Source organism: Bufo gargarizans, chromosome 6 (assembly GCF_014858855.1).
Source record: "Bufo gargarizans isolate SCDJY-AF-19 chromosome 6, ASM1485885v1, whole genome shotgun sequence".
Taxonomy (NCBI): Eukaryota; Metazoa; Chordata; class Amphibia; order Anura; family Bufonidae; genus Bufo; species Bufo gargarizans.
Window position 1 is genome coordinate 206238439 of NC_058085.1, and position 25122 is coordinate 206263560.

At 43.5% G+C, this 25122-nt stretch overlaps 1 protein-coding gene across 2 annotated transcripts in view; it reads right to left on the reverse strand.

Moving 5' to 3' along the window:
• Window positions 1-5592: 5592 nt before the first annotated feature.
• Window positions 5593-25122, reverse strand: part of ADK (adenosine kinase) — a 373135-nt gene continuing 353605 nt past the window's right edge. For both annotated transcript variants that reach the window (XM_044297316.1, XM_044297317.1), the window contains exons 10-11: window positions 13916-14002; window positions 5593-7311 (exon numbers count right to left, since the gene is read on the reverse strand). In XM_044297316.1, coding sequence (XP_044153251.1) covers window positions 7187-7311; window positions 13916-14002 — 212 coding nt within the window. In that variant the 3' untranslated portion in view covers window positions 5593-7186. The remainder of the gene's footprint in view (window positions 7312-13915; window positions 14003-25122) is intronic.

Consider the following 25122-nt stretch of genomic DNA (forward strand, 5'->3'; position numbering starts at 1 on the left):
TTGAATACTTCTCAATCCCTTTTTAAGGAGGACCAGATTCCACACGGAAACTATAAGGTCGGTCAGCCACCTCCTCAGCTCTGGGGAGGTGATGGCCATTCTGGACCTCAAGGCTGGGAAATTTTTCACGATCACGGTCCAGATACTAGGAGTAGGCAGACATCTCCAGTTTGCCGCCCCTCCCTTCGGAATCTCGTCTGCCCCCCTGACCTTCACCAAGGTCATAGTATCGGTAGTGGCAGCATTGAGACTCCAAGATCTGACCATTGTCCCTTACTTGGACATCTGGCCTCTACTTTCCCATCTTCTTCATGTCGCATTTTTTCTTCTGCTCCACCTAGGTTGGATTGTCAACTGGCTGAAGTCGAACGTGAGCCATCATACCATTTTGGCCCAAGAGATCCTGGTTTTCCCAGCTCATTCAGATGAGTCGGGGACAATATTGGAGACTCCCCCCGGAGCAGACCCTGGTGTCATGGGACACGCATCTCTGCCCAGATCTGCACAGACTCAACCTGACAGCCTGGAGGTTGATCAGTCCCTTCCCAGAGTGGATGGGCTCTCTGAGTCGGTCCTGAGAACTTTATCGCATTCCAGAGCAGAGTCTACTAAAAAGGCCTACTCCCGGATCATGAGGATCTTCACCTCTTGGTGTAGCTCCAACCAGGTGGCGTTTGCAGATCCGCCCCTCGCAGCGATCTTACAGTTCCTTCAGGATGGGATGGACAGAGGTCTCGCCCCATCTACCCTAAAGGTCCAAGTGTTTGCCATCTCGGCCTGTCTTAACAGACCATATTCTCGGGACCCTCTCATCAAGCGCTTCCTTAAAGGAGCGGAAAGATTGAAGCCTACAATACTGAAACCCGTCCCTCAATGGGATTTGTCAGTTGTTCTCAGGGGGCTAGCATCCCCCCCCTTTGAACCCTTGGAGGAGGCAAGTTTTAAATTTTTAACACTTAAGATGGTCTTTCTTCTGGCCATAACTTCGGCCAAAAGAATTTCGGAGCTACAAGCTTTCTCCGCGTTATACCCATATACCATGTTTCTACAGGATAGGGTCCTTTTAAAATTTCTACCTTACTTTAGACCTAAGGTTTCAACCTTTCAGAATATTAATCAGGTAGTCTCTCTACCTGTATTACTCTCTGCCTCCTCCTCTGATGTCCCAGTGCGACATCCACTGGATATATCTAGATGCCTTCAGATCTATGTGGATAGATCCAAAGAATTCAGGTTGGATGAAAATCTCTTTATCCTGTTTGCCGGTAAGTCTAAAGGCCGTAAGGCGTCTAAAACGACTATTAGTCGCTGGGTCAAGGAAGCTATCAGGGAAGCTTTCACCTCTCAATCCTTAGATCCTCCGGAGTTTGTGAGGGCCCATTCTACAAGGGCCGTAGCTACCTCTGTTGCGGAGAGAAGTCTTCTCCCCCTAGAGTTGATCTGTAAGGCAGCTTCCTGGAGCTCTGAATCAACCTTCATCTCCCATTATAGGATTGATGCTAGGGTATCAGAGTTTTCGGCCTTTGGGCAGACAGTTCTTGCTTCTGCCGAGCATGAGGACCCTCCCTAGGGGATTCTTCTTGCTATCTCCCCATCTGTGCTGCTGGTAGGACGTAAGGGAATCGTTAATTTCTAACGATAATTTGTTTTCCCTTAGTCCTAACAGCAGCACACAAATTTCCCGCCCTAAAGCATTTTTTTCTTGTGATATACACGGTGGGCTGGGGGATGAACCCCTCCCTTTAAGGGAGCTGGAGTTCTTTTATTGGTTTATTCTTTGGGCTCATTAAACATTCCGCCGGTCCTACCAGTCCACGGGGGGCAGTTAACCCCATCTGTGCTGCTGTTAGGACTAAGGGAAAACAAATTATTGTTAGAAATTAACGATTCTTAGGGACGCAGCGATACCTAATAAGTCTACTTTTTTTTTTTACAATTATTTAGGTTTTTGACTATTTTCCTTTTTGATACAAAATTATTTTATTTTTTTAATCATATCTTATGTGGGGGCTCATTTTTTGCAAGATGAGCGGACGGTTTTATTGGCACTATTTTGGTGGCTATATGACTTTTTGATCACTTGCTATTAAACTTTTTGTTATGTAAGGTGACAAAAAAATCTTTTTTTGCACCTTTTTTTTGGGGACCGTGTTAATCTGGGGGGTTGGGTCATGGGGTATTTTTATAGAGGAGATTATTACCGACACGGCGATACCTAATATGTCTACTTTTAATAAATTATTTTAGTTTTTTTGGGTGTCTCAAGTCTGAGAACAAGTTTTTTTTATCCCATGTCCGTGCTAAATTGGGATATAAATTTAGAACTCCATGGAAGTGTGATACTCCCTGAAGCAACAGTCAATGCAGAGGCCCGGATGATCGTGGCACGTGTCGCACTGAGTAGTGGTGTCCTTCTGTATCCCCCTCCTGCGACACACTCTGCACTTTTTGGGGGTTTGTCCCTTCTTTCCAGTATGGGGGACCACACCTGGAAAGTGTTGGCCAGGGACGATCCGGGCGCCCACAGTTCCCGAGGTACTCCGATCTGCTCTTTCCCGGTCCGAAAAGATCAGGGCCTTGAGGACTGCCTCATAGAACTGGAGGAATGTCCCTGTGTTGCCAGCGCTCCGGGACAGCACAAAAGAGTTGTACATGGCAACCTGCACCAAGTAGACCGCAACTATTTTGTACCATGCCTGGGTTTTGCACATGGCATTATATGGCTTGAGGACTTGATCAGAGAGATCAACTCCTCCCATATACCGATTGTAGTTGACGATACAATCGAGCTTGAGGACTGTTGCCTCGGTACCTCGCACAGGGACAGGGGTGATGCCATTACCAGGGATTGTGGACAGTACAAAGACATCCCTCTTGTCCTTATACCTGACCAGAAACAGGTTTCCACTGGTAAGGGCACGGGTCTCACCCCTGGGGATAGGTACCTGGAGGGGGTAGGCAGGGAGGCAGCGCTGATTTTTCCGCACTGTCCCACAAGCGAACATGGATCTGGCGGCAAGGGACCTGAACAAGGGAATGCTAGTATAAAAGTTATCCACGCACAGGTGGTAACCCTTATCCAGCAGTGGGTCCATAAGGTCCCACACAAGTTTCCCGGTAACACCCAGAGTGGGGGGACATTCTGGGGGTTGAATCCGGGAATCTCGCCCCTCGTATACACAAAATTTGTAAGTGTACCCTGAGGTACTCTCACAAATTTTGTATAGCGTCACGCCATACCTCGCCCACTTGGAGGGCACATACTGGCGGAAAATTAGTCTCCCCTTGAACGCAATGAGAGACTCATCAACCGCGACCTCCCTTCCAGGTACATAGTCCTCCATGAATTTGGCCCCAAAGTGATCGATGACCGTCCGTATCTTATTCAAAAAAAATTTGGGGGGGGGTTCAGTCAGCACAGCACAATTGGAAAGCTGTTACATTTGCCTAGTTAGGAACACAGAAAGAACAAAAAAATAACTTGGACAACCCCTTTACTCTTGTGCTGTCTTGTATCTCTATCACGAATCCCCACATCAGCGGGTTGGTTTCTCACTCTATATAATCCCGTTGGCAGACCGGGCTTATATCAGATGAGAGGCTGGTGGTAGATTACCCGGGCTGAGAAGGCACTGTTTCGCTGCGGCAGTGAAAAGGCTCTCAAGCTTGTTGATTCTCTGTGTCAGTTTTGACAAGAGGTGTGTGTGTAAACTGTATCAAGCTGACCTTACATGCTCCTCCAGGAGGGCGCAACGTCACGCTTTGGTAAAGGTACTCTCACACTTGCGGCAGGACGAATCCGACAGGCTGTTCACCCTGTCTGATCAGTCCTTCTGCTATTTCGCAGTACCGCCGCTCCATCCCCATTGACTATAATGGGGACGGGGGCAGAGCTTTTTAGTCCGGCGGCCTCTCACCGCGAACTGCGCCGGAGCTCCGCCCGGTCCCCATTATCGTCAATGGGGATAGAGCGGCGGTCCGGCGAAATAGCGGAAGGACGGATCAGTCAGGGTGAACAGCCTGTCGGAGCCGTCCTGCTGCAAGTATGAAAGTACCCTAACAAGTGACCACATTGCATCTCGTGAGTTCGACGTAGGCGACGTCAAGCGGGCACGAGGCATGGTATCCATCACATATTTTTAGCAACATTACAGTGCTGAGTGCCGCCCCATTTATTCTCTTTATTTCTGGATTATGTTGTTTCGTTAAGGGTTGTGCATCAATGTACTTATAGACGTTGACGTGCAGTGGCTTGATTTTTGGAGTTGGTTGGCATTTTGTTTACCCAGCAGCTGTGCCGCCGTCTTTTCTACTGTGCATAATATAGACTTTACGATTCAATAAAGAGCATAAAACGTGGAAACACCTTGTGCGTGCCATGTTTTCGTTACACTGTGCTATTGGAGACTTCTTCCCGCTGCAGTGCACACAAGGATTGCATGCTGACCAGATCCATATACATTAGCTTCTGTTTATATATCCGTGGTATGCGATCGCTAACAGGTGTAAAAGTTGACAGAAATGGGATCCTACCGGTTTTATCGCCTCCAACATGTTTGGTAAGAAGCTGTCTTGGTCCTGTTGTCTGACCCTTTGTTGTTGTCTGACCCTTTAGGGTATTTGCATTGTAGGACTGTCTCCTATTGCCTCTAATCTCTCATCCACTAGTGTCTCGTCCGATACCATCAGTCTTACCCGTAGTAGCTGGCTGTATGGGAGGGTTTTAACCATGTTCTTGGGATGGGTGCCGTCAAACCGTACATACTATTCTTATCCATAGGTTTCATAAAAAGGTCTGTCCATAAGCAGTTATCATGGAAGTAAACCATGGTGTCCAAAAATTGTAGAGTGGTGTGAATGTACCAAAGTAAATTGGAGTTCATTGTAGATCTGTCACGTTCCAGCGGGTGTGAACCCACTGTGCCACGTGTCCTACCACCGTTGGCTAAGTGAACCCTTCGATCTTCACAGTACCACTGATGGTGGGGATAGACTTTCCCAAGGGGAACACCTGGTCGCTACCTCTTGAGGAGGATTGGCACACAAGGCAGCTGGTCAAGACAGACCATGAGGTACCAGAGGTACGAAAGTAGTCAGCAGGCAAAGTCGTAACCAGGAGCAGGACCGAAAGAGAAGGCAGAAGAAAAGTCAAACAAGCAATAGGTCAGGGCAGGCAGCACTTGTATAGGTCAGGCAATCCGGATCGGCAACAGGAGAGTCAAGGCAAGCAGGCAGGGTTCAAACAGGTAGCAGAGTCCAGAAACACAAGCATGAGTCAGGTACACAGGAACACAAACAGATAACAGCAACCCAGCAGGACACAAGGACCTTGCCGCTGAGGCATCTGGGAAGGGGCCTGAGCCACTTATATACATTCAGGAGGGCTAGGATTGGTCAGTGAGGTCACATGATCTAACCCATAAAGCAGAGGAAGTGATGCATGCCGGCCCTTAAGGAAGTGCTGCAGGGAACAAGCAGCAAGCACGCTGTGGCCAGGGCTGTACCTCTGTGCCTTTCCAAACCAGAAAAATGTAATCGATATACCTCATACATCCTCTCACATGCAGCGTCATGAAAAAACAGAGCAAAGAGTAGAAATTTGAATAATTCTATTTTATTTGTCAGTATCAAATTACACATTGTATCAGAGACGAGACTGTGCTAACATCACTAATAAAAAAAAAAAGGCAGGGAGCGGAAAAAGACAAAAGCTTTCTTAATTGTTAATAAACTGTGCGTTGTTATCCAATCACTGCAACAGGCAAGTAGCAAACAACTTTTAGCACAAGTGTTGCTGCTGTCCATTGACCATGCTTGGATTTAAAATACATTTTGGCAGACCATGTGTAATAAATCAAAGCAATCCTGCTTGAATAATTCTGTACCCGATTCTGACAGTATTTATACCATCATTAAATAAAGAAAACACAATCATTTATAGCTTACATGGAGGATTTTGAGGACACTGTTGAAAGAAAGTAATCTGATTACAAAAATTATATAAACTGCATCGTTCACCAAGTCTGCATAAACCGATCACTCAGCACCAGAACTTGAATTAGTATGAGAACTATGGACAGTGGAATACGATGGTAAGGAGATGCCAACTCTGCACTGTACATATGAAAGTCGTAAATTCTAGCCATGAGTGTGTGTGTACTTAATTCCATTTAATCCCTTTATCTTAAGCACCTGGGTCACCAATATGTGATTTTGTACCAATTTAGAGACTTACACATATAAATACCTTTATATATATAAAGGGCTATAACTGACTGACCTGTTTCACACTGACTTGAGTTAGGAGTTCTGGCAGGCTGTTGCAACATAGAATAGCCTGCTGGAACTCTCTGGATCTGGCATTGCTGGCTGTTACCAGAATGCCCACCAGTCCCCTTGACTATAATCGGGTCTGGACGAATCATACCATATTTGCCAGGTAGCGGCTGGCTCTACGCCAGTCCCCATTATAGTCAACAGGGCCAATGGCAATTCAAGTAACATTTGACAGTGCCGGAACAGCCTGCTGGAACTCATAACAGCAGTGTTGAACAGGCCTGCATAGGAACTTTAAAAACAGCATTAAGCAATGTGTAATTGGGTAATTTTTACAGTAAACATTATTATGTTCAAGGGGTTTTAAGACAAACAATATTTATGACATAGGCAAAGGATACACCATAAGTGTTAGGTGAACATCGCACCCCTGGGTCTCCCACATATCAGAAAAACAAGGGTCCCTGGACCTCTATTTTGCAATAAAAAGGTAATACCAAAAACAGAGGATGTGAATAGCTAGCCATGTATGTACAACATTGGGGTCAAGGTTTCACGACCGACATAGATCCTATAGCTGGCACATCCTCCTTATAGACACTTATGGCATACATGCAAGATTATTCTACACCTTTCATCTGAAAATCCCTTTAAGAATATAACTTGATTTGGTAAATTAAATATGTCACAAGCGTATTTTCAAACATTTCCCCAAATACCAGATGAGAGTCAATGGTGCAGAGGTAGAAATGTATGGTGGGGATATGGGGCTGTAGGGAGTACATATTACAATTTGTTGGAGGTGACAAATGAAAATACAAGTTTCTTTAATCTGTCTGTGAAAAGGAGAAGGTGAAGATGTAAGGACCTCAAGGTACTGGTATGTGGCTCATAGGATTTCTCCTCTTAATTATTTGAAGTCTGGTTTTTCTGGGAAAGTGCAACCAGCCCGTCTGATAACCACATTGGCAGAATAATGGCCAGCTCGGATACACTCTTCAATGGGTTTGTCAGACACCAACTGAGAGAGAAAACCTGAAAAGCAAAAAAAAAAAGGTTTGAGAACATAAATAGTAAAAGAAAAGTGGCAAGTAATAACATCATCCCCTTCTCTTGTTAATAACTAACTGATCTCTGGGGGTCTGACCACTGAGACCCACACTAATCCTGAGAATGGGGGTTCCACGTCCCCATCCTGATGGAGTAGCAGGCCAAGCATGCGCCCTTTCACTTCATTCATGCTGTATGGATCTGACTGCTGCCTAACTTTAATACTTATAACAGATCAGGAGCTGAGTAGAATGATATATAGTTTAGGGAGATTATAACCTGCATTTTCTTTAACCCCTTCAACCCCGGGCCCGTTTTTGCAAATCTGACATGTGTCACTTTATGTGGTAACAACTTTAAATTGCTTTTACTTAGGGTCCATTCACACATCAGTGTGTGTTTTGCGGACCCATGGATCCGCAAAACACTGACAGGGGCAATGTGTGTTCCGCATTTTGCGGACCGCACATTGCCGGCACTAAGAGAATATGCCTATTCTTTACGCAAAATGCGGAATGGAATTGCGGATGTGTGAATGGAGCCTTATACAGGGCAATCTAAGATTTTTTCTAGTCACATATCGTACTTCATGACAGTGGTAAAAAGGAGTTAAAAAAATAAATCATTTTTATTCATAAAAATTTTTTATAGATAGTAATACCTCAAAAAATAGTAATTACTTTACATTCCCCATATGTCTACTTCATGTTTGGATCATTTTGAAAATTACATTTAATTTTTTGGGGACGTTAGAAGACTTAAAGCTTGGAAGCAAATTTTGAAATATTTCGGAAAATTTCCAAAACCCACTGTTTAAAGAGGACCTTTCACTAGTATACAAGTCCCCCTGCACTTAATAGTATGCCTGGGTGCCGCTTCGTTCGCCCGGTATAGGCTCCGGTGTCTCAGTTCCGTCTGTTGTACTGGACTGATTTTTTGTAGGAGGCGTGTCCCTTGCTGCAGTGGGACGGAGCGGCCCTGGGCGCCGCTCTGCCCACAGATAAGAGTTAGTTTTTAGTTTGTATACTAGTGAAAGGTCCTCTTTAAGGACCAGTTGAGGTCTGAAGTCACTTTGTTAAGCTTACATAATAGGCTTTATTAGGCTTACATAATAGAAACCACCCAAAAATGACCCCATTTTAGAAACTACACCCCTCAAGGTATACAAAACGGATTTTACAAACTTTGTTAACCCTTTAGGTGTTCCACAAGAATTAATGGAAAATAAATTTTTTCCAGAAGCAAAGCAAGGGTTAACAGCCAAATAAAACTAGTAGCCCAATTCTGCGGTTCACAGAAACACCCCACATGTGATCATAAACTGCTGTACGGGCACATGGCAGGGCGCAGTAAGAAAGGAATTTAGCTGAACTGGTTTTTAGATGCCATGTCCCATTTGAACCCATTTGAAGCCCCCCTGATGCACCCCTACAGTAGAAACTCAAAAAAGTGACCACATTTTGGAAACTACGGGATAAGGTGCCAGTTTTATTGGTACTATTTTGGGGTACATATGATTTTTAATTGCTCTATATTACATTTTTTGCGAGGCAAGGTAACCAAAACATTTATGTTTTGGCACAATTTTTATTTTTACAGCGTTTACCTGAGGGATTAGGTCATGTGACTTTTTTATAGAGCAGATCATTACAAATGTGGCAATACACAATAATAGCATCTTTGAAACCGGAATAATTATATTTTAGTGTATCCATAGTCAGAGCCATAGCTTTTTTTTATTTTTTGACTGATACTCTTAGGTAGGGTTTCATTTTTTGCGGGATGAGGTGACAATCTGTTACCATTTTGGGGGGCATACACCTTTTTGATCACTTGCTGCAATTTTTGTGATGCAATGTAAAAAAAAAAAAGAAGCAATTTTTGTCACAATTTTTTTACGGTGTTCACCTGAGGGGTTAGGTCATGCGATGTTTTTATAGAGCTGGTTGTTACGGACATGGCGATACCTAATCATTTTTTTTTTTTTTTAGGTATTTTTCACTTTAGCACAATAATAGCAGTTGAAACAAAAAAAAAAAATGTTTTAGTGTCTCCATGTTCTAAGAGCTATAGTTTTTTTTATTTTTTGGGCGATTGTAGGGGCTCATTTTTTGCGGGATGAGGTGACTGTTTTATTGATACCATTTTGTGGGACATACGCCTTTTTGATCGCTTGGTGTTGCACCTTTTGTGAAGTTGACAAAAATTAGATTTTTTTATAGTTTTTATGGTGTTTATCAGACAGGGTGGATCATGTCATGATCGCGGCGATACCTAATATGTGTGGGTTTTGTTTGCTTTATCTGGTTTTTATTATAAAATAAGGGGAAAGGGGCGTTTTTTCTTTTTTAATGTATTAATTTTATTACTTTATACATTTTATTAAAAACACTACTTTATTTCGGATGTTCACTTTTGGGGGTCTGATACTCTCTGCAATGCAATACAATACATCTGTATTGTAATGCATTGCCTGTTCGTGTACTACAGTGAGAGTACCTGATCAGGTTGCCTACGAGACCCAGCCTGAGGCTGGATCTCCTCGGCACCCGTAGAAGGCAGTTACCGATGCCGTGCAAGGCATTGGGCAGCCTCTGCATGGCATCAGGCTGCCTTGTGATGCATCGGGTCCCCGTCACAGCAGCGCGGGGACTCTATGCGATCACTCACCCGACACAAACCCCTTCTGTGTCGCGGTCAGCGCGGACCGTGGAATAGAAGGGGTTAATCCACAGGCATCGGCTTTTACAGCGATGCCTGTGGATACAGCAGGGGCCCGGCTTCCACGGACTGCTGGGCCCCTGCAGTGATTGCACGCACACCGCTCCAGGGCCCGCGTGATAACTGACGTACCATTTCTTCAAATTGCGGTAACGCAGTGGTTCCCATGAAGTAGTGATATGTCATAGGGATTCTGTCGCCAACCTGACCGGTTTTAAACCAATCACATAGTTAAGGGCCGCTTCACACGAGCGGATGCCGTGCGTGGCATCCGCTCCGTGAAAGAGTGCCAAGACCCGCTGCAGACTGCAGAGGCACGGAGCAGTAACATGACTGTTAATGCTCCGTGCCTCTCTGTGATCTCTTTACTACGAAATCACAGTGACAACTGTGATTTCGTAGTAAAGAGATCACAGAGAGGCACGGAGCATTAACAGTCATGTTACTGCTCCGTGCCTCTGCAGTCTGCAGCGGGTCTTGGCACTCTTTCACGGAGCGGATGCCACGCACGGCATCCGCTCGTGTGAAGCGGCCCTAAGTGGGACACAGATGGTACCTTTGTTTACTTTTTCAGATCATCCAAATAGTAGTTTTAGGATATGCTAATGAGCTGTCACAAGTGCCCAGGTGTGGAGAGTTTGCTGAAAGTGCCCAAGTTCCCCTGCCTTACTCGCTGCATGCGAACTGCGTATCTTGGGCCCAGCAGCAATGCGCGAACGGCCTATAGGGAAATATAATGTCACATAGCCACCGGGCTGGCTGTAGTTTACTGAGGGGTGGAGTTAGGCACGAGTGAGGCAGGGGATCTCGGGCACTTTCAGCAAACTCTCCGCCCCTGGGCACTTATGATGGCTCATTAGCATATCATAAAAACAACTTTTTGGGTGACTTGGATGATCTGAAAAACGTGTCATGTCTTTGTGTCCCAATGAACTATGTGCTCGGTTTAAAACTGGTCAGGTTGGTGACAGACTCCCTTTAAATACCTGCTCATTCTGGGCTTAGGAGTCATGTGGTTGGGCTAATTCACAGAGTCTTCCCTGTGTGAGTGAGCACATCCTGCTCTATAATATGATGTCTGCAGATTGGACTGCTTTATTAATGTGACATGTTCACTTCAAGAAGCTCAAAAATCAACAAGCATCCACAATAAAATATTGCCATTTTTTTAAATAAAGGCTTAGTGTACATAGGCTGTGTGTGTTGCAGCAGATTATGCTACAGATTTCTACATTGAAAGGGTGAAATTCACAACTCTACCACAACATCATAAGCATGATGTAGACTTGAAAATAAGCAGAATGCATATATTTCTAAAATGTGTGGAGAAGCCTTTCTGAAAACCCTCATGAACATGTACTCTAAATGGTCGCGGCTATGCCCAGTCTCGGCCATAGTCATGCTAAAACAACTTGATTAGTTAAAGAGCAAATATTGTGTGAGTTTTTCCCAGGAGTGCACATTATAGATAGATGAAAGATAATTTGGGACGCTGCCTTTCCAGGGTAAAACAACTAATCTATTGGTAAAAGAAAAATAGAGAATACGCACAATGCATTTAACCATCAGATTCCTCAGATACAGATAAAACAGTCCTAACGTGTGTGTATATATATATATATATATATATATACACACACACACACACATACATACATACACACACACACACATATATACAAGAATTAAAGGGGTGGAACATTACAAGGTGCTAGCAGACAGCGAATTTGCAACTAGGATTATCATACGGTACAACAAATTTGCTCAATGAGGAAACCAAATTAACAAAATATGTGCAAAAGAATACAGTTTATGTAGGGCAAAATGTACGTAGTAAAATACAAAAGATGAATGAAATGGGCTGGTGTAAACGAGTGCAAAGTATGAAACAGACAGACTTGTGGATCAGGAGAAAGATGCCAAAGAAATGCTAAGCTGGCATTTCTCACAGTGACCAGCTACAATGATAGATACACCAAGTTCTAAACGTGTTCGAGTGCATCGGTTTACATCCAAACTTTTAAAAAGGCATTTGCTACTGTTCAAAATAAAAGGACAATAAGGCTACTTTCACACTAGCGTTCGAGCGGATCCGTTCTGAACGGATCCGCTCATATTAATGCAGACGGTGGCTCCGTTCAGAACGGATCCGTCTGCATTATAACTTAGAAAAATTATTTTAGGAGAATACCACCACAGATTTTTTCTCTCTGTTGGGTTCACAAAGAATCAGAAAAAAATCTGCGTATATAACTGGGGAGTCATTGGAGGCTGCACCATCTCGCGGTACTATACACTTTGTTGATGTTTTATCCACCTTGCACTTTTGCAGTCATATTGCTGTATTGGACATTGTCTAATGGATCGTTCGCTGGCAGGCTGGAGATGTGATTTTTTTAACCCCTAACAGGTATATTAGACGCTGTTTTGATAACAGCGTCTAATATACCTGCTCCTCTGGTGGTCCCTTTTGTTTGGATCGACCACCAGAGGACACAGGTAGCTGTGTAAAGTACCACAAAACACTACACTACACTCCCCCCCCCCCCCGTCACTTATTAACCCCTGATCACCCCATATAGACTCCCTGATCACCCCCCCGTCAGGCTCCGTTCAGACGTCCGTATGATTTTTACGGATCCAGATACATGGATCGGATCCGCAAAACACATACGGACGTCTGAATGGAGCCTTACAGGGGGGTGATCAATGACAGGCGGGTGATCACCCATATAGACCTTCTGATCACCCCCCCGTCATTTATCACCCCCCTGTCAGGCTCCGTTCAGACGTCCGTATGATTTTTACGGATCCACGGATCGGATCCGCAAAACACATACGGACGTCTGAATGGAGCCTTACAGGGGGGTGATCATCAATGACAGGGGGGTGATCACCTCATATACACTCCCTGATCACCCCCTGTCATTGATCACCCCCCTGTCAGGCTCCGTTCCGACGTCCGTATGATTTTTACGGATCCACGGATACATGGATCGGATCCGCAAAACACATTCATTTGGGTGATAAGTTGCATGGCCGAGCAATAATCGGTGAAAGTAGTGTAGTGCAGAATTGTAAAAAGTGGCCTGGTCATTAAGGGGGTTTTAGCTAGCGGGGTTGAAGTGGTTAAAAAGACCCAATTACAAGATGTATCCCAATTTCACAGGTCCCAACGTGTTTCCCCCTCTTAATGCAACAGAGGGTTCATCAGGGGACAATACCTGAATGGGTCAATACATAAAAAGTGTGCGCCCTCTTAATGGACTAACAGCGCATCGATATAGGGGCAAAACGCACATAAAAGGAACCAGTGGTACACAAATGTACTCCTAAGATGCAGAGTTATGGCAAAACAATTCGGCAGAGTTGTAACCAACAGATAGAAACATTAGTCACAGTCCCTTAGCATTCATACTATGCAACAGTGCAGGAACAGAATATTACATGCACCATATATTCATGAAATGCTGAATTAGAAACAGAGGGGTTATAAACAAACCAATCAATGAGACCATAATCACAATTGCTTGACAGTCATAATTTGACAATGCATGGGCTAATATAACATCAGCCAATGCATTATGATCTGCTTTTATCCGCATTGATGTTATTATATTATGTGATGTTTGCAATAAATAGTGTATACTTTCTATTATTCACTAATGCATGGTTACTTGTTTGGTGTATCGTATATAACTGGATGCATACTGCGATACAGTAGAGGATTCATGCACTTGTATGGCCCATCTACTACAACTTTGTACAAAACTGAGCCATAATATGGATCTGTGTTTGAGTCTTTATTTTGGAGGCCATAACTGACAATTAACATTATTCCCTTCTTGAAGAAAACAAAGGAACTTACCTCCAACAAAAGCATCCCCTGCTCCATTGGTATCTACAATTTTAGTCTGGTCAATTTCTAATACAGGGAATGACACCACTTCATCACCTGTGGAGTGGAAGGATCAATTAGTACAATATTTCAGTATAATGAATTAAAGGGGTTGTGCAGTTCAAAGATATTGACCTATCCTCAGGATCAATCAATATCAGATTGGCAGGGGTATTACTCCCAGCAACCCTATTGACCAGATGTTTGAAGGGGTAGCAGCACTTGTGCAAGAACTGTTTCTACTTCAAAATTACCTGTGTGCCATCTCATTTGTAGCGGATGTGCAGAAGGTTTGAGTCGGATCCCCACCAATCTAATATTGATGACCTATCCAGAGCTCCAGATTTTAAAAAATATATATCAAGGAGCCATTGGCTCCTAACCTGAAAAATGTAGGAGCTAAACTAAAATTTTTAGTCGCCAAACTTAAAATACATATAATTACGGTATAATAATAATAAAAAATAAAAAAAACACGTCTTACCTAGAGTTTTCACGATACCAAAAATTTTGACTCTATTTCGATACCATAAAAAAGTATTGCGATACTTGATATCACGTGAAAAAAATAAAACCCCCAAAAAGCTGCGTGCATTCCACATTTTATGGAACGTCTGGACCATAATAGAACAGTCCTAACCTAATTTTTGTTGGGATAAGGCGACTAAAAAAATGGCAAAAAAATGTAAAAATTAAAAACAAAATATTAAAGTTTTAAGAGGACCTTTCACTGATCCTGACATTGTGAACTAAGTATACAGACATGGATCGCCCGGGGATCTCACTGCACTTACTATTATCCCTGGGCACCGCTCCGTTCTCCCACTATGGCCCCCGGTATTTTCCGTCACCAAGTTATAGTAGGCAGAGTCTGCCCTTGTTCTGCTGTAGCGCTGGCAAATCGCATCGCAGAGCTCACAGCCTGGGAGAAAATAACCTCCCAGGCTGTGAGCTCTGCGCTGCGATTGGCCAGCGCTACAGCAGAACAAGGGCAGACTCTGCCTACTATAACTTGGTGACGGAAAATACCGGGGGCCATAGTGGGAGAACGGAGCGGTGCCTAGGGATAATAGTAAGTGCAGTGAGATCCCCGGGCGATCCATGTCTGTATACTTAGTTCACAATGTCAGGATCAGTGAAAGGTCCTCTTTAAACTTAATATTTTGGTGTGTTTTTTTAACCTTTTTATTTTATTTTTTACTTTTTATTGAATACCCATTTACCCCCTTAGGGGCCCAGAGCCCGAGAGTTTTTTTCTCTCCCAGGCTATGAGCTGAGCGCTGAGATTGGCCAGTGCTACAGAAGGAGACGCCCAGGAGAACAAGAGCAGGCTCCTCCCAGTTGAGCCGAAAATCTGAAGATACCGAAGCGGCGCCCGGGGATAATAGTAAGTGCAGGGAGATCTCTGGGCACCGCTCTCCATGTCAGCATACTTAGTTTAGATTTTTTATTGTAATGAAAGGTCCTCTTTACTACAAACGCAGGCTGCAGGTGCCGGACATATCCCATACCCGGAACCCAGCCTCTATAACTGCGCGCTGCGATCCGCCGCTATTATCTTTCAGATGCCGCACCTGGGGGGTTAATAGCGGCGGATCACAGCGCGCAGTCATAGAGGCTGAGTGCCGGGTATGAGATATGTCCGACACCCGCAGCCTGCATTTGTATTAAGCATAAACTATATTTATTTTGGGCGCAGAGGCCACAGCCCCTCCCCTCCTCCTCCCTGCTATCAGCCCATTGGTGGCAGCGGCCGTACAGGGGGGAGGGACTGCCTCCTTCTCCCCTGTGCTGTGTTAAGACGAACATGGCACGCGCTGACAGCAGCACATGCCATGTCAGTAATGTGAAAGCGGCAGAGGTCTAGGCACAAATGGCGACAAGACTACAAAGTATTGTCACCATTTAACAATTTTAGGTCGCATTTGGTCGCCATCTGGAGCCCTGCTATCCTGAGGAATGGTCATCAATATCTTTGCAAAACTCCTTTATGATTACACAGCATGACAACGAAAAACTATTTGTAAGTGTAAAGGCTATCCTGGAATTTGTCATGTGGACATTTATACAGGGTGTATGGAGAAATAAAAGAGCTATGTAGAAATATTCAAATTTGTATAATGTAGAGAGAATCTGGGTCGCACATCCTCATTCCTATACTTCTAATATATCAACTGTATGAAATTTGCAGCATTTCGTTTGATAAAACATGGCTATACAGCACTAGTATCAATCATTTGCTGTGCACTGTGAAGAGGCATTAGTATACAGTTTGATCAAAGAGCATAGGCCCACTTAACAAGAGGCAACCTTGTCGCAGTAAGTGGGGGACCTACTCTAACCATAGCGCGACGCCGTGCGGCGACCATCGCGCCTCCACACCACACCGCTCCAGCAGGCAACGGGATCCGGCAGCCACACCGCGGCCCTACCGTAAGGCAGAGCCACTTAGGCCTCGGATCCCATCACTCCACCAGCACGGCACAGAAGCAGCGACGGCCACCGTCCAGCGCCGCATGTGGACTGGTGCAAAGGGATCACCTGTTCACAGCTTCTCAGGAACTCCAACTGAGATGGGGTAGGAATTATTTGACCCTTTGCAGACTACTGCTAGTTAAAAGCACCTGTGCCAAATGGAGTGCTGACCGAGTAGGAAAAAAGTGGATACAACATATAAATTTGTATAATGTAGAGAGAATCTGGGTCGCACATCCTCATTCCTATACTTCTAATATATCAGCTGGTGGAGTGATGGGATCCCGGTGCCTGCTGGAGCAGTGTGGAGGTGCGGTGGTCTCTGCACGGCACCGCGCTATGGTTAGAGTAGGTCCCCACTTAACAAGAGGCAACCTTGTCGCGGTAAGTGGGCCTATGCTCTTTGATCAAACTGTATACTAATGCCTCTTCATAGTGCACAACAAATGATTGATACTAGTGCTGTATAGCAATGTTTTATCAAACGAAATGCTGCAAATTTCATACAGTTGATATATTAGAAGTATAGGAATGAGGATGTGCGACCCAGATTCTCTCTACATTATACAGAAATATTCAAATGTCTTGGAACGTGCCACGTCTCTCACTTTAGAGGAAAAAGGCCATGCTTTTATAGTCATGCACTTGGGTGGGGAAAGGGGGGTCAAGTTAGGATATGTATGAACTAACTTTTACAATGCGCTGTAGGTACATATTTGATACAACACACCCAAGCAAAGCAAAACATGCCAAATACAGAACCTTGAATAGAAGTAAAGCCTTATACCCAGTATTTCTGCAGTATCATTGCTTATTTTGACATTGCAAAACAGGAAACAGCTAGTCTTCATCACAGCTGAGAACTAGATACAATTGTATCCAGGCAATGTTCTTGACATTGACATTCAGACTGATGCACGGCACTACCTGCTGCTGACATGCGTACAGAAGCTTATAGAGCTAAAGCCCCATTGGGTGTACTCACAAACAAATTTGTTACACAAATTTCTGCAGCTGAGAATCCGTTACAAATCACAAAAAAACTGTAAGGAACACGCATATAGCCAAGAACTCTGTTAAATGTTTTTAACACACATAAAGGGACAACATCTACCTATATTTGTTCATAAAAGTTTTTTTTTTTTAATAGTATCTTTTTATTAATTGATTTAACAAAAAGCATAACAGCACATCAATACAGACAATCATCAATCGAGTCCAGTACAAATCATAGACATGGGAACAATCATGACCGCTCCTCATGACCCACAATCGGGTCTGAAGAAAATATCAGGTTGAGGAGAAACCATACCCAACACATTATGTATTCTTTAAGGATAGTAAGAGGTACTGCTCACTCACACACTCAGTCACACACACCTTCATTGGTCGGAAACAAACAGTCCATCATCTATGGTACCAAAGTTTGAGCACCAATCCACGGGTCCCATATCTCCATGAAGCGGTCAGGGGTCCCTCTTTTCTCATACACAAATTTATATAGTTCGAGATCAGCATTAACTAAGCGCACCCATTGTTGCACCGTAGGAAACTTAGGATGTTTCCAGTTAAGAAGGATAACCTTCCTAGCATAATATAAGAGTACTCTATACAGCTTTCTGCCAAATTTAGTGGGAACGATCTCATTAACTACCCCCAACAAACCAGTGAGCTCAGTACAAACATTAGGAAAGCCCAGTTTATCATTCAAGTATTTATGAACCTCCTCCCAGAAGCCATGAATAATCGGACACTGCCAAACCATATGTAAAAAACAACCATTTTCATGTCCACATCTAGTGCAGTGAGGGTTTGGCAATTTCCCCATTTTAAATAACCTCGCAGGAGTATAATAAATCCTATGGACCCACTTAACCTGAATCAATTGATCCCTAGCACTTACCACTGTAGATCTCCATGTACAGCTAAATTCTTTAACATGTGCATCTTCTAGATCTCCAATATCCCTTTTCCATCTAACAAATGCCCTATCTATGGGGGAATCCTGCAACGACATCAGGGATGCATACAGGGTCGACACAGGTTTGACCAAAGGAACCCTCCTTAATCGCCGCCTCAATGGGACTACACTTCAGATTTAAAGGTTATCTACCAAACTGAGCCTGACAGGCATGCCTGAGTTGAAAATATCTGAATAAACAGCACTGGGGCAAATTAAATTCTTGTTTCAAACTAGCAAAGGTTCTAAAGAGGCCCTTGTCATACAGCTGGGTAAGGTAACGCACCCCTCTCTGAGGCCAAAACTCAAACTCCATTAAGGAGAACAGCTCCGGAAGCACTCCATTTCTCCACAGAGGCAAATATGGTGACCAAATGATATCCTTCTCTTCAGGGTTACACCTCTGACCCCATTTTACCCACATCTGCACCACAGCAGCCATCGATTGTGTGTAATGCCCTGTAGATCTAGCCCCCCTCCTATACACCAGGTTCGTAAGTGCCTCATAAGACCCCAACAAAGCTGCCTCTAACATTACCCGAGTCAGCCCTTACCCACCACGCCGCATAACTCAGCTGAACCGCCACATAATACATATACAGGTTTGGTAAGGCAAGCCCTCCCCGCAGGCAAGACGCCTGGAGGGTAGATCTCGCTATTCTGGGAGAAGACTTATTCCAAAGAAAGGGAGCAATCACTATCTAAAGTAGCAAAATGTCTCTTGGGGAGCAACACTGGGGCAGCCCTATATAAATACAATAGTTTTGGGAGAAGAATCATTTTTACAACATTGATACGCCCGATCAGAGTTAAAGGAAGGTTTTCCCAAGCCTCTAGCTTTCGCGTAACAGATTGCACCGTTGGAACAACGTTCAAATCATAGAATTTGCCCACCTCCTTATGAACAATAATCCCCAAATAGGTAAATTGCTCCACAACTTGAAGCTTATTGTTCACCGATATGCGAGCTGGGTCAACGTCATCAACCAGAGACTAGACTTAGCCCAATTTACTCGGAGGCCTGAAAAGCCACCAAAATGATCAACAACCTTCAAAAGGGTGTCCAAGGACTTTCCTGAGTCGGCCAGGTAAACCAACATGTCATCCGCATACAATGACAGCTTTTCTGATATTCCAGCTATTTCCCAACCTTCTATACCTGAGTTAGAGGAAATGAGTATTGACAAAGGCTCCATGATTAGTGCAAATAGCAGGGGGGAGAGAGGGCAACCCTGTCTAGTGCCTCTACCCAAGGGGAAGGAGTCCGATGTATACCCATTTACCCTGACTCTCGCCGAAGGGGACCTATAGAGCAGTTGTAACCAGCACATAAATTTCTCCGGAAAGCCCATTCTAGACAGCACTGCCCACATAAATTCCCATTCCACTGAATCAAAGGCTTTTTCATTGTCTAAGGACGCAAGAGCCCTCATACTTCTGTTATCACGCTTGACCTGGAGGTTAGTGAACAATCTCCTTAAATTAATATCCGTGGTTTTCCCTGGCATAAAACCTGATTGATCAACCCCAACCAAGGAGAGAACTACTCCCCTCAACCTTAACGCCAATACCTTCGCAAAGATCTTGACATCAAGATTTAAAAGCGATATAGGTCGATAAGAGCTACACTGCTCAGGCGGTTTCCCCGACTTGTGAATCACTACTATCATTGCCTCCAGAAAGGACGGAGGCAGCGAGCCGCTCTCCAGCGCATACCTCAACAGCTTTCCAAATCTGCTAACCAGGTCTTTGGAAAACCGTTTATACCACTCTGCGGGAAATCCATCAGGCCCCGGGGTTTTCTTAGTCGCTAAGAAACTAATGGCCATCTCAATCTCTAGGTCGGATATGTCCGCCGCCAGGGCCCCTCTATCATCACTATCTAAAGAAGGAATATTAATACCTGCTAAGAAATCAACAATTTCTTCTGGAGTGCACGAGATCTTGGGAGCATATAGTGTCTCATAATAGGAGGCAAACTGTCGGCAGACATCTCTAGGCTCCCTCAATAAGAGCCCCTGATCATCCAGAATTCCCGCCACTACCGTTTGTTGAGTCTCCGATCTAGACAAGTATGCCAATGCCCTGCCACATTTATCACCATCTGAGAAAATACACTGCTTCTGGTTTAAAAGTTTCTTCTCAGTATACTCAGTTAAATGCAAAGTAAACCTACGTTGAGCCTCCAGCCATAGAGTCTGACTCTCAGAGCACGGATCTAGTATATATGACCTCTCCTTCTCAGCTAGCTCCACATCTAGTTTTATCAGCTTAATATTCAGTTCCTTCCTATGCGTTGCAATAGCCGCAATCAATACCCCCCTCATTACTGACTTAAAAGCATCCCATTCCACCAGAGGATTTGTAGACCCTTCATTTTCTGCCCAATAGTTCCCCACTATTTGTTCATAAAAGTCAATAACTAAAGTAGCATCTAAGGCTACTTTCACACTAGCGTTCAGGGCTTCACTTGTGAGTTCCGTTTGAAGGCTCTCACAAGCGGCCCTGAACGCATCTGTACTGCCCTAATGCATTCTGAGAGGATGCAGATCCGCTCAGAATGCCTCAGTCTGGCACTGTTTGTCCTCCGCTCAGCTGTGGACACCCGAACGCTGCTTGCAGCGTTCGGGTGTCCGTCTGGCCGTGCAGAGGCAAATGGATCCGTCCAGACTTACAATATAAGTCAATGGGGACGGATCAGTTTGAAGTTGACACAATATGGCTCAATTTAAAAATGGATCTGTCCCCCATTGATTTTCAATGTAAAGTTTGGACGGATCCATCTGAGCAACTTTCACACTTTTTTCAAAAAAAATTCTAAACTATAATGCAGACAGATCCGTTCTGAACGGATCCCATCGTCTGCATTATAGGAGCGGATCCGCTCTGAACGCAAGTGTGAAAGTAGCCTAGTAGTAGCAGTGTGGTTCACCACAAAAGTGGACAAAGCAAGGTGTTTGTCACTTGAGTCCACTGAAGCATGTGTGCTACGTACCTTTATACACATATATAGGGAAGAATACAATATGTACAGTGCGTCTGTGTATACATATATGTCAGGGAGCGCTGAAAATAGCCAAGCGCTGGCTCGGCTATTTCCATCAGCCCCATAAAAGCGAAAAGTGAATGGAGTGGCGGCCAGTGGTCATTTCAATGGGACTGCTGAAAATAGCTGAGTGTGGTGCTCGGCTATTTTCAGTGCACTTATTGGAATGAATGGACACAAGCTGTGCATACATGGTCACCCTCCTTTACTTTGCAGGCTCAGTTCTAAAGATATGTCCGGATCCCAGAGGTGGCACCAGACTGATCTGAGGTCTTATGAAAAGTATTTTTTCTTTTCCTCCTCCAAATCCTAGTTGCGTATGACAGATAGAAGTGTTCAGTTCAGACAGCCAAGAGGTAGTAAGTTTGTTTACATTGACACATAATTGCCATTCCAATTTGATTGCCATCTAGAAACATTGGTACCTACACAGGCATGATACAAAATATGATATCAGTTCATGCAGGCAGATACACAACCAAAAAACATCTAAGCAGATGTTTTTATGTACTCCGTTTTCACCCTCCTGACCAGGCTATTTTTTTTTTGCAAATCTGACATGTGTCACTTTATGTGGTAATAACTTTGGAACACTTATTTATCCAAGCCATTCAGAGATTGTTTTCTCATGACATTGTACTTCAGGACAGTCATAAATTTGAGTCATATATCTCACCTTCATTTATGAAAAAAAAATCCCAAATTTACCCAAAATTTTAAACAATTCGCAATTTTCTAAATTTACATTTCTCTGCTTTTAAAACAGAAACTGATACCTCAAATTATTTATCACTTAAAATTCCCCATATGTTTACTTTATGTTGGCATCATTTTGTAAATGTCATTTTATTTTTTTGACACGTTAAAAAGGCTTAGAATTTTAGAAGCAATTCTTAATATTATTTAAGAACATTTCAAAACCCCACTTTTAACCTTCATTTTTTGCAAATCTGACATGTGTCACTTTATGTGGCGAGAACTTTAAAATGCTTTTACTTATCCAGGCCATTCTGAGATTGTTTTCTCATCACATATTGTACTTCATGACTGTGGTAAATTTGAGTCAAAATATATTTTTTATTTACAAAATAAAATAAAATATATAAATTACCCAAAAATACGGAAAAATTCGCAATTTTCAAAATTTCTATTTCTCTGCTTTTAACCCCTTAGGGTAAGAGACCCTATATATCATAGCTGCCGGACGGGCAGCTATTAAAGGTGTAATGTCTCTGCCCATCTCTATCAGATTACCCCAACTATATGTCTTCAGTCCAACTGGCTTTGCCAACTCAGTCTCCTTGTGGCCGCCCCCATACAGTCTAACGTCTCCTTGTGGCCGCCCCCATACAGTCGAACGTCTCCTTGTGGCCGCCCCCATACAGTCGAACGTCTCCTTGTGGCCGCCCCCATACAGTCGAACGTCTCCTTGTGGCCGCCCCCATACAGTCGAACGTCTCCTTGTGGCCGCCCCCATACAGTCGAACGTCTCCTTGTGGCCGCCCCCATACAGTCGAACGTCTCCTTGTGGCCGCCCCCATACAGTCGAACGTCTCCTTGTGGCCGCCCCCATACAGTCGAACGTCTCCTTGTGGCCGCCCCCATACAGTCTAACGTCTCCTTGTGGCCGCCCCCATACAGTCGAACGTCTCCTTGTGGCCGCCCACATACAGTCGAACGTCTCCTTGTGGCCGCCCCCATACAGTCGAACGTCTCCTTGTGGCCGCCCCCATACAGTCGAACGTCTCCTTGTGGCCGCCCCCATACAGTCGAACGTCTCCTTGTGGCCGCCCCCATACAGTCGAACGTCTCCTTGTGGCCGCCCCCATACAGTCGAACGTCTCCTTGTGGCCGCCCCCATACAGTCGAACGTCTCCTTGTGGCCGCCCCCATACAGTCGAACGTCTCCTTGTGTTTTTTTTCTTTTAAACGGGTATTTATCGTAATATATATCGTTATCGCGATAAATTTCTTAGTATCGTTATCATCTGAATATTTTTGATATCGCCCCAACCCCACCTTCATGTGTCCTTAACCCTTTCATGACCAAGGGTCATTGATGCCCCAATGTCCAGGTCAAAATTTACAATGTGGTAATAGCTTTGCAACACTTTTACTTATCCACGCCATTCTGAGATTGTTTTCTCATGACACATTGTACTTCATGATAATCATATATTTGAGTCAATATATTTCACCTTTATTTATGAAAAAATCCCAAATTTACCAAAAATGTGGAAAAATTCACAATTTTCCAAATTTCAATTTCTCTGCTTCTAAAACAGAAAGTCATACCTAATAAAATATTTATTACTTAACATTCCCCATATGTCTACTTTATGTTGGCATCATTTTGGAAATGTCATTTTATTTTTTTAGGACGTTAGAAGGCTTAGAAGTTTAGAAGCAATTCTTACAATTTTTAAGAAAATTTCCAAAACCCACATTTTAAGGACCAGTTCAGGTCTGAAGTCACTTTGTGGGGCTTACATCGTGGAAACCCCCATAAATGACCCCATTGTAGAAACTACACCCCTCAAGTTACTCAAAACTGATTTTACAAACTTAGTTAACCCTTTAGGCGTTCCACAAGAATTAAAGGAAAATGGAGATGAAATTTCTAAATTTCCCATTTTATAAAAATTTTTTTTAACACATTGAGGGTTAACAGCCAAACAAAACTCAATATTTATTACCCTGATTCCGCGGTTTACATAAACACCCCACATGTGGTCGTAAACTGCTGTACAGGCGCAGGGCGCAGAAGGAAAGGAATGCCATAAGGTTTTTTGGAAGGCAGATTGTGCTGGATTGGTTTTCTGAACGCCATATGTTTTTTATTTTTCTGCCGATTGTCTTGTGCAGGGGCTCGTTTTTTGCAGAAAGTGTTGAGGTTTATATTGGTACCATTTTTGGGTACATAGGATTTTTTGATCATTCATTATTACACTTTATGGGGCAAGGTGACGCAAAAAATTGGCTGTTTTGGAACAGTTTTCATGTATTTATTTATCTTTACAGCGTTCATCTGAGGAGTTAGGTCATGTGATAGTTTTATAGAGAAGATCGTTACGGACGTGGCAATACCTAATATGTATACTTTTTCTTATTTATTTTAGTTTTACACAATAATAGCATTTCTGAAACAAAAAAAATTATGTTTTAGTGTCTCTATAGTCTGAGAACCATAACTTTTTTATTTTTTGGGCAATTGTCTTAAATAGGGTATCATTTTTTGCGGGATGAGGTGACTGTTTGGTTGGTACTATTTTGGGGGTCATACGCCTTTTTGATCGCTTGCTGTTGCACTTTTTGTGATGTAAGGTGACAAAAATGGCTTTTTTTTTTACACTTATTTTTTTTTTTTTTTTATGGTGTTTATTGGAAGGGGTCTATCATGTGATATCTTTATAGAGACGGTCGTAACGGACGCGGTGATACCTAATATGTGTCGTTTTTTTATTTTTATTTTTTTTTTTTAGGAAAAAAAGGCATTTTTTTATTTTACATTTTTATTTATTACTTTTTTTTCACATTTAATTTTTTTTTTATCAAGTCCCTCTTGGATCATGAAGATCCAGTGGGGCTGATGGCTGTACTATACTTTGCAATGCTCTTGCATTGCAAAGTGTAATACATTCAGATGCCCTGTAGGTGGCAACAGCGGACGCTTTTGGAAAGTGTCCGGTTGCCAGG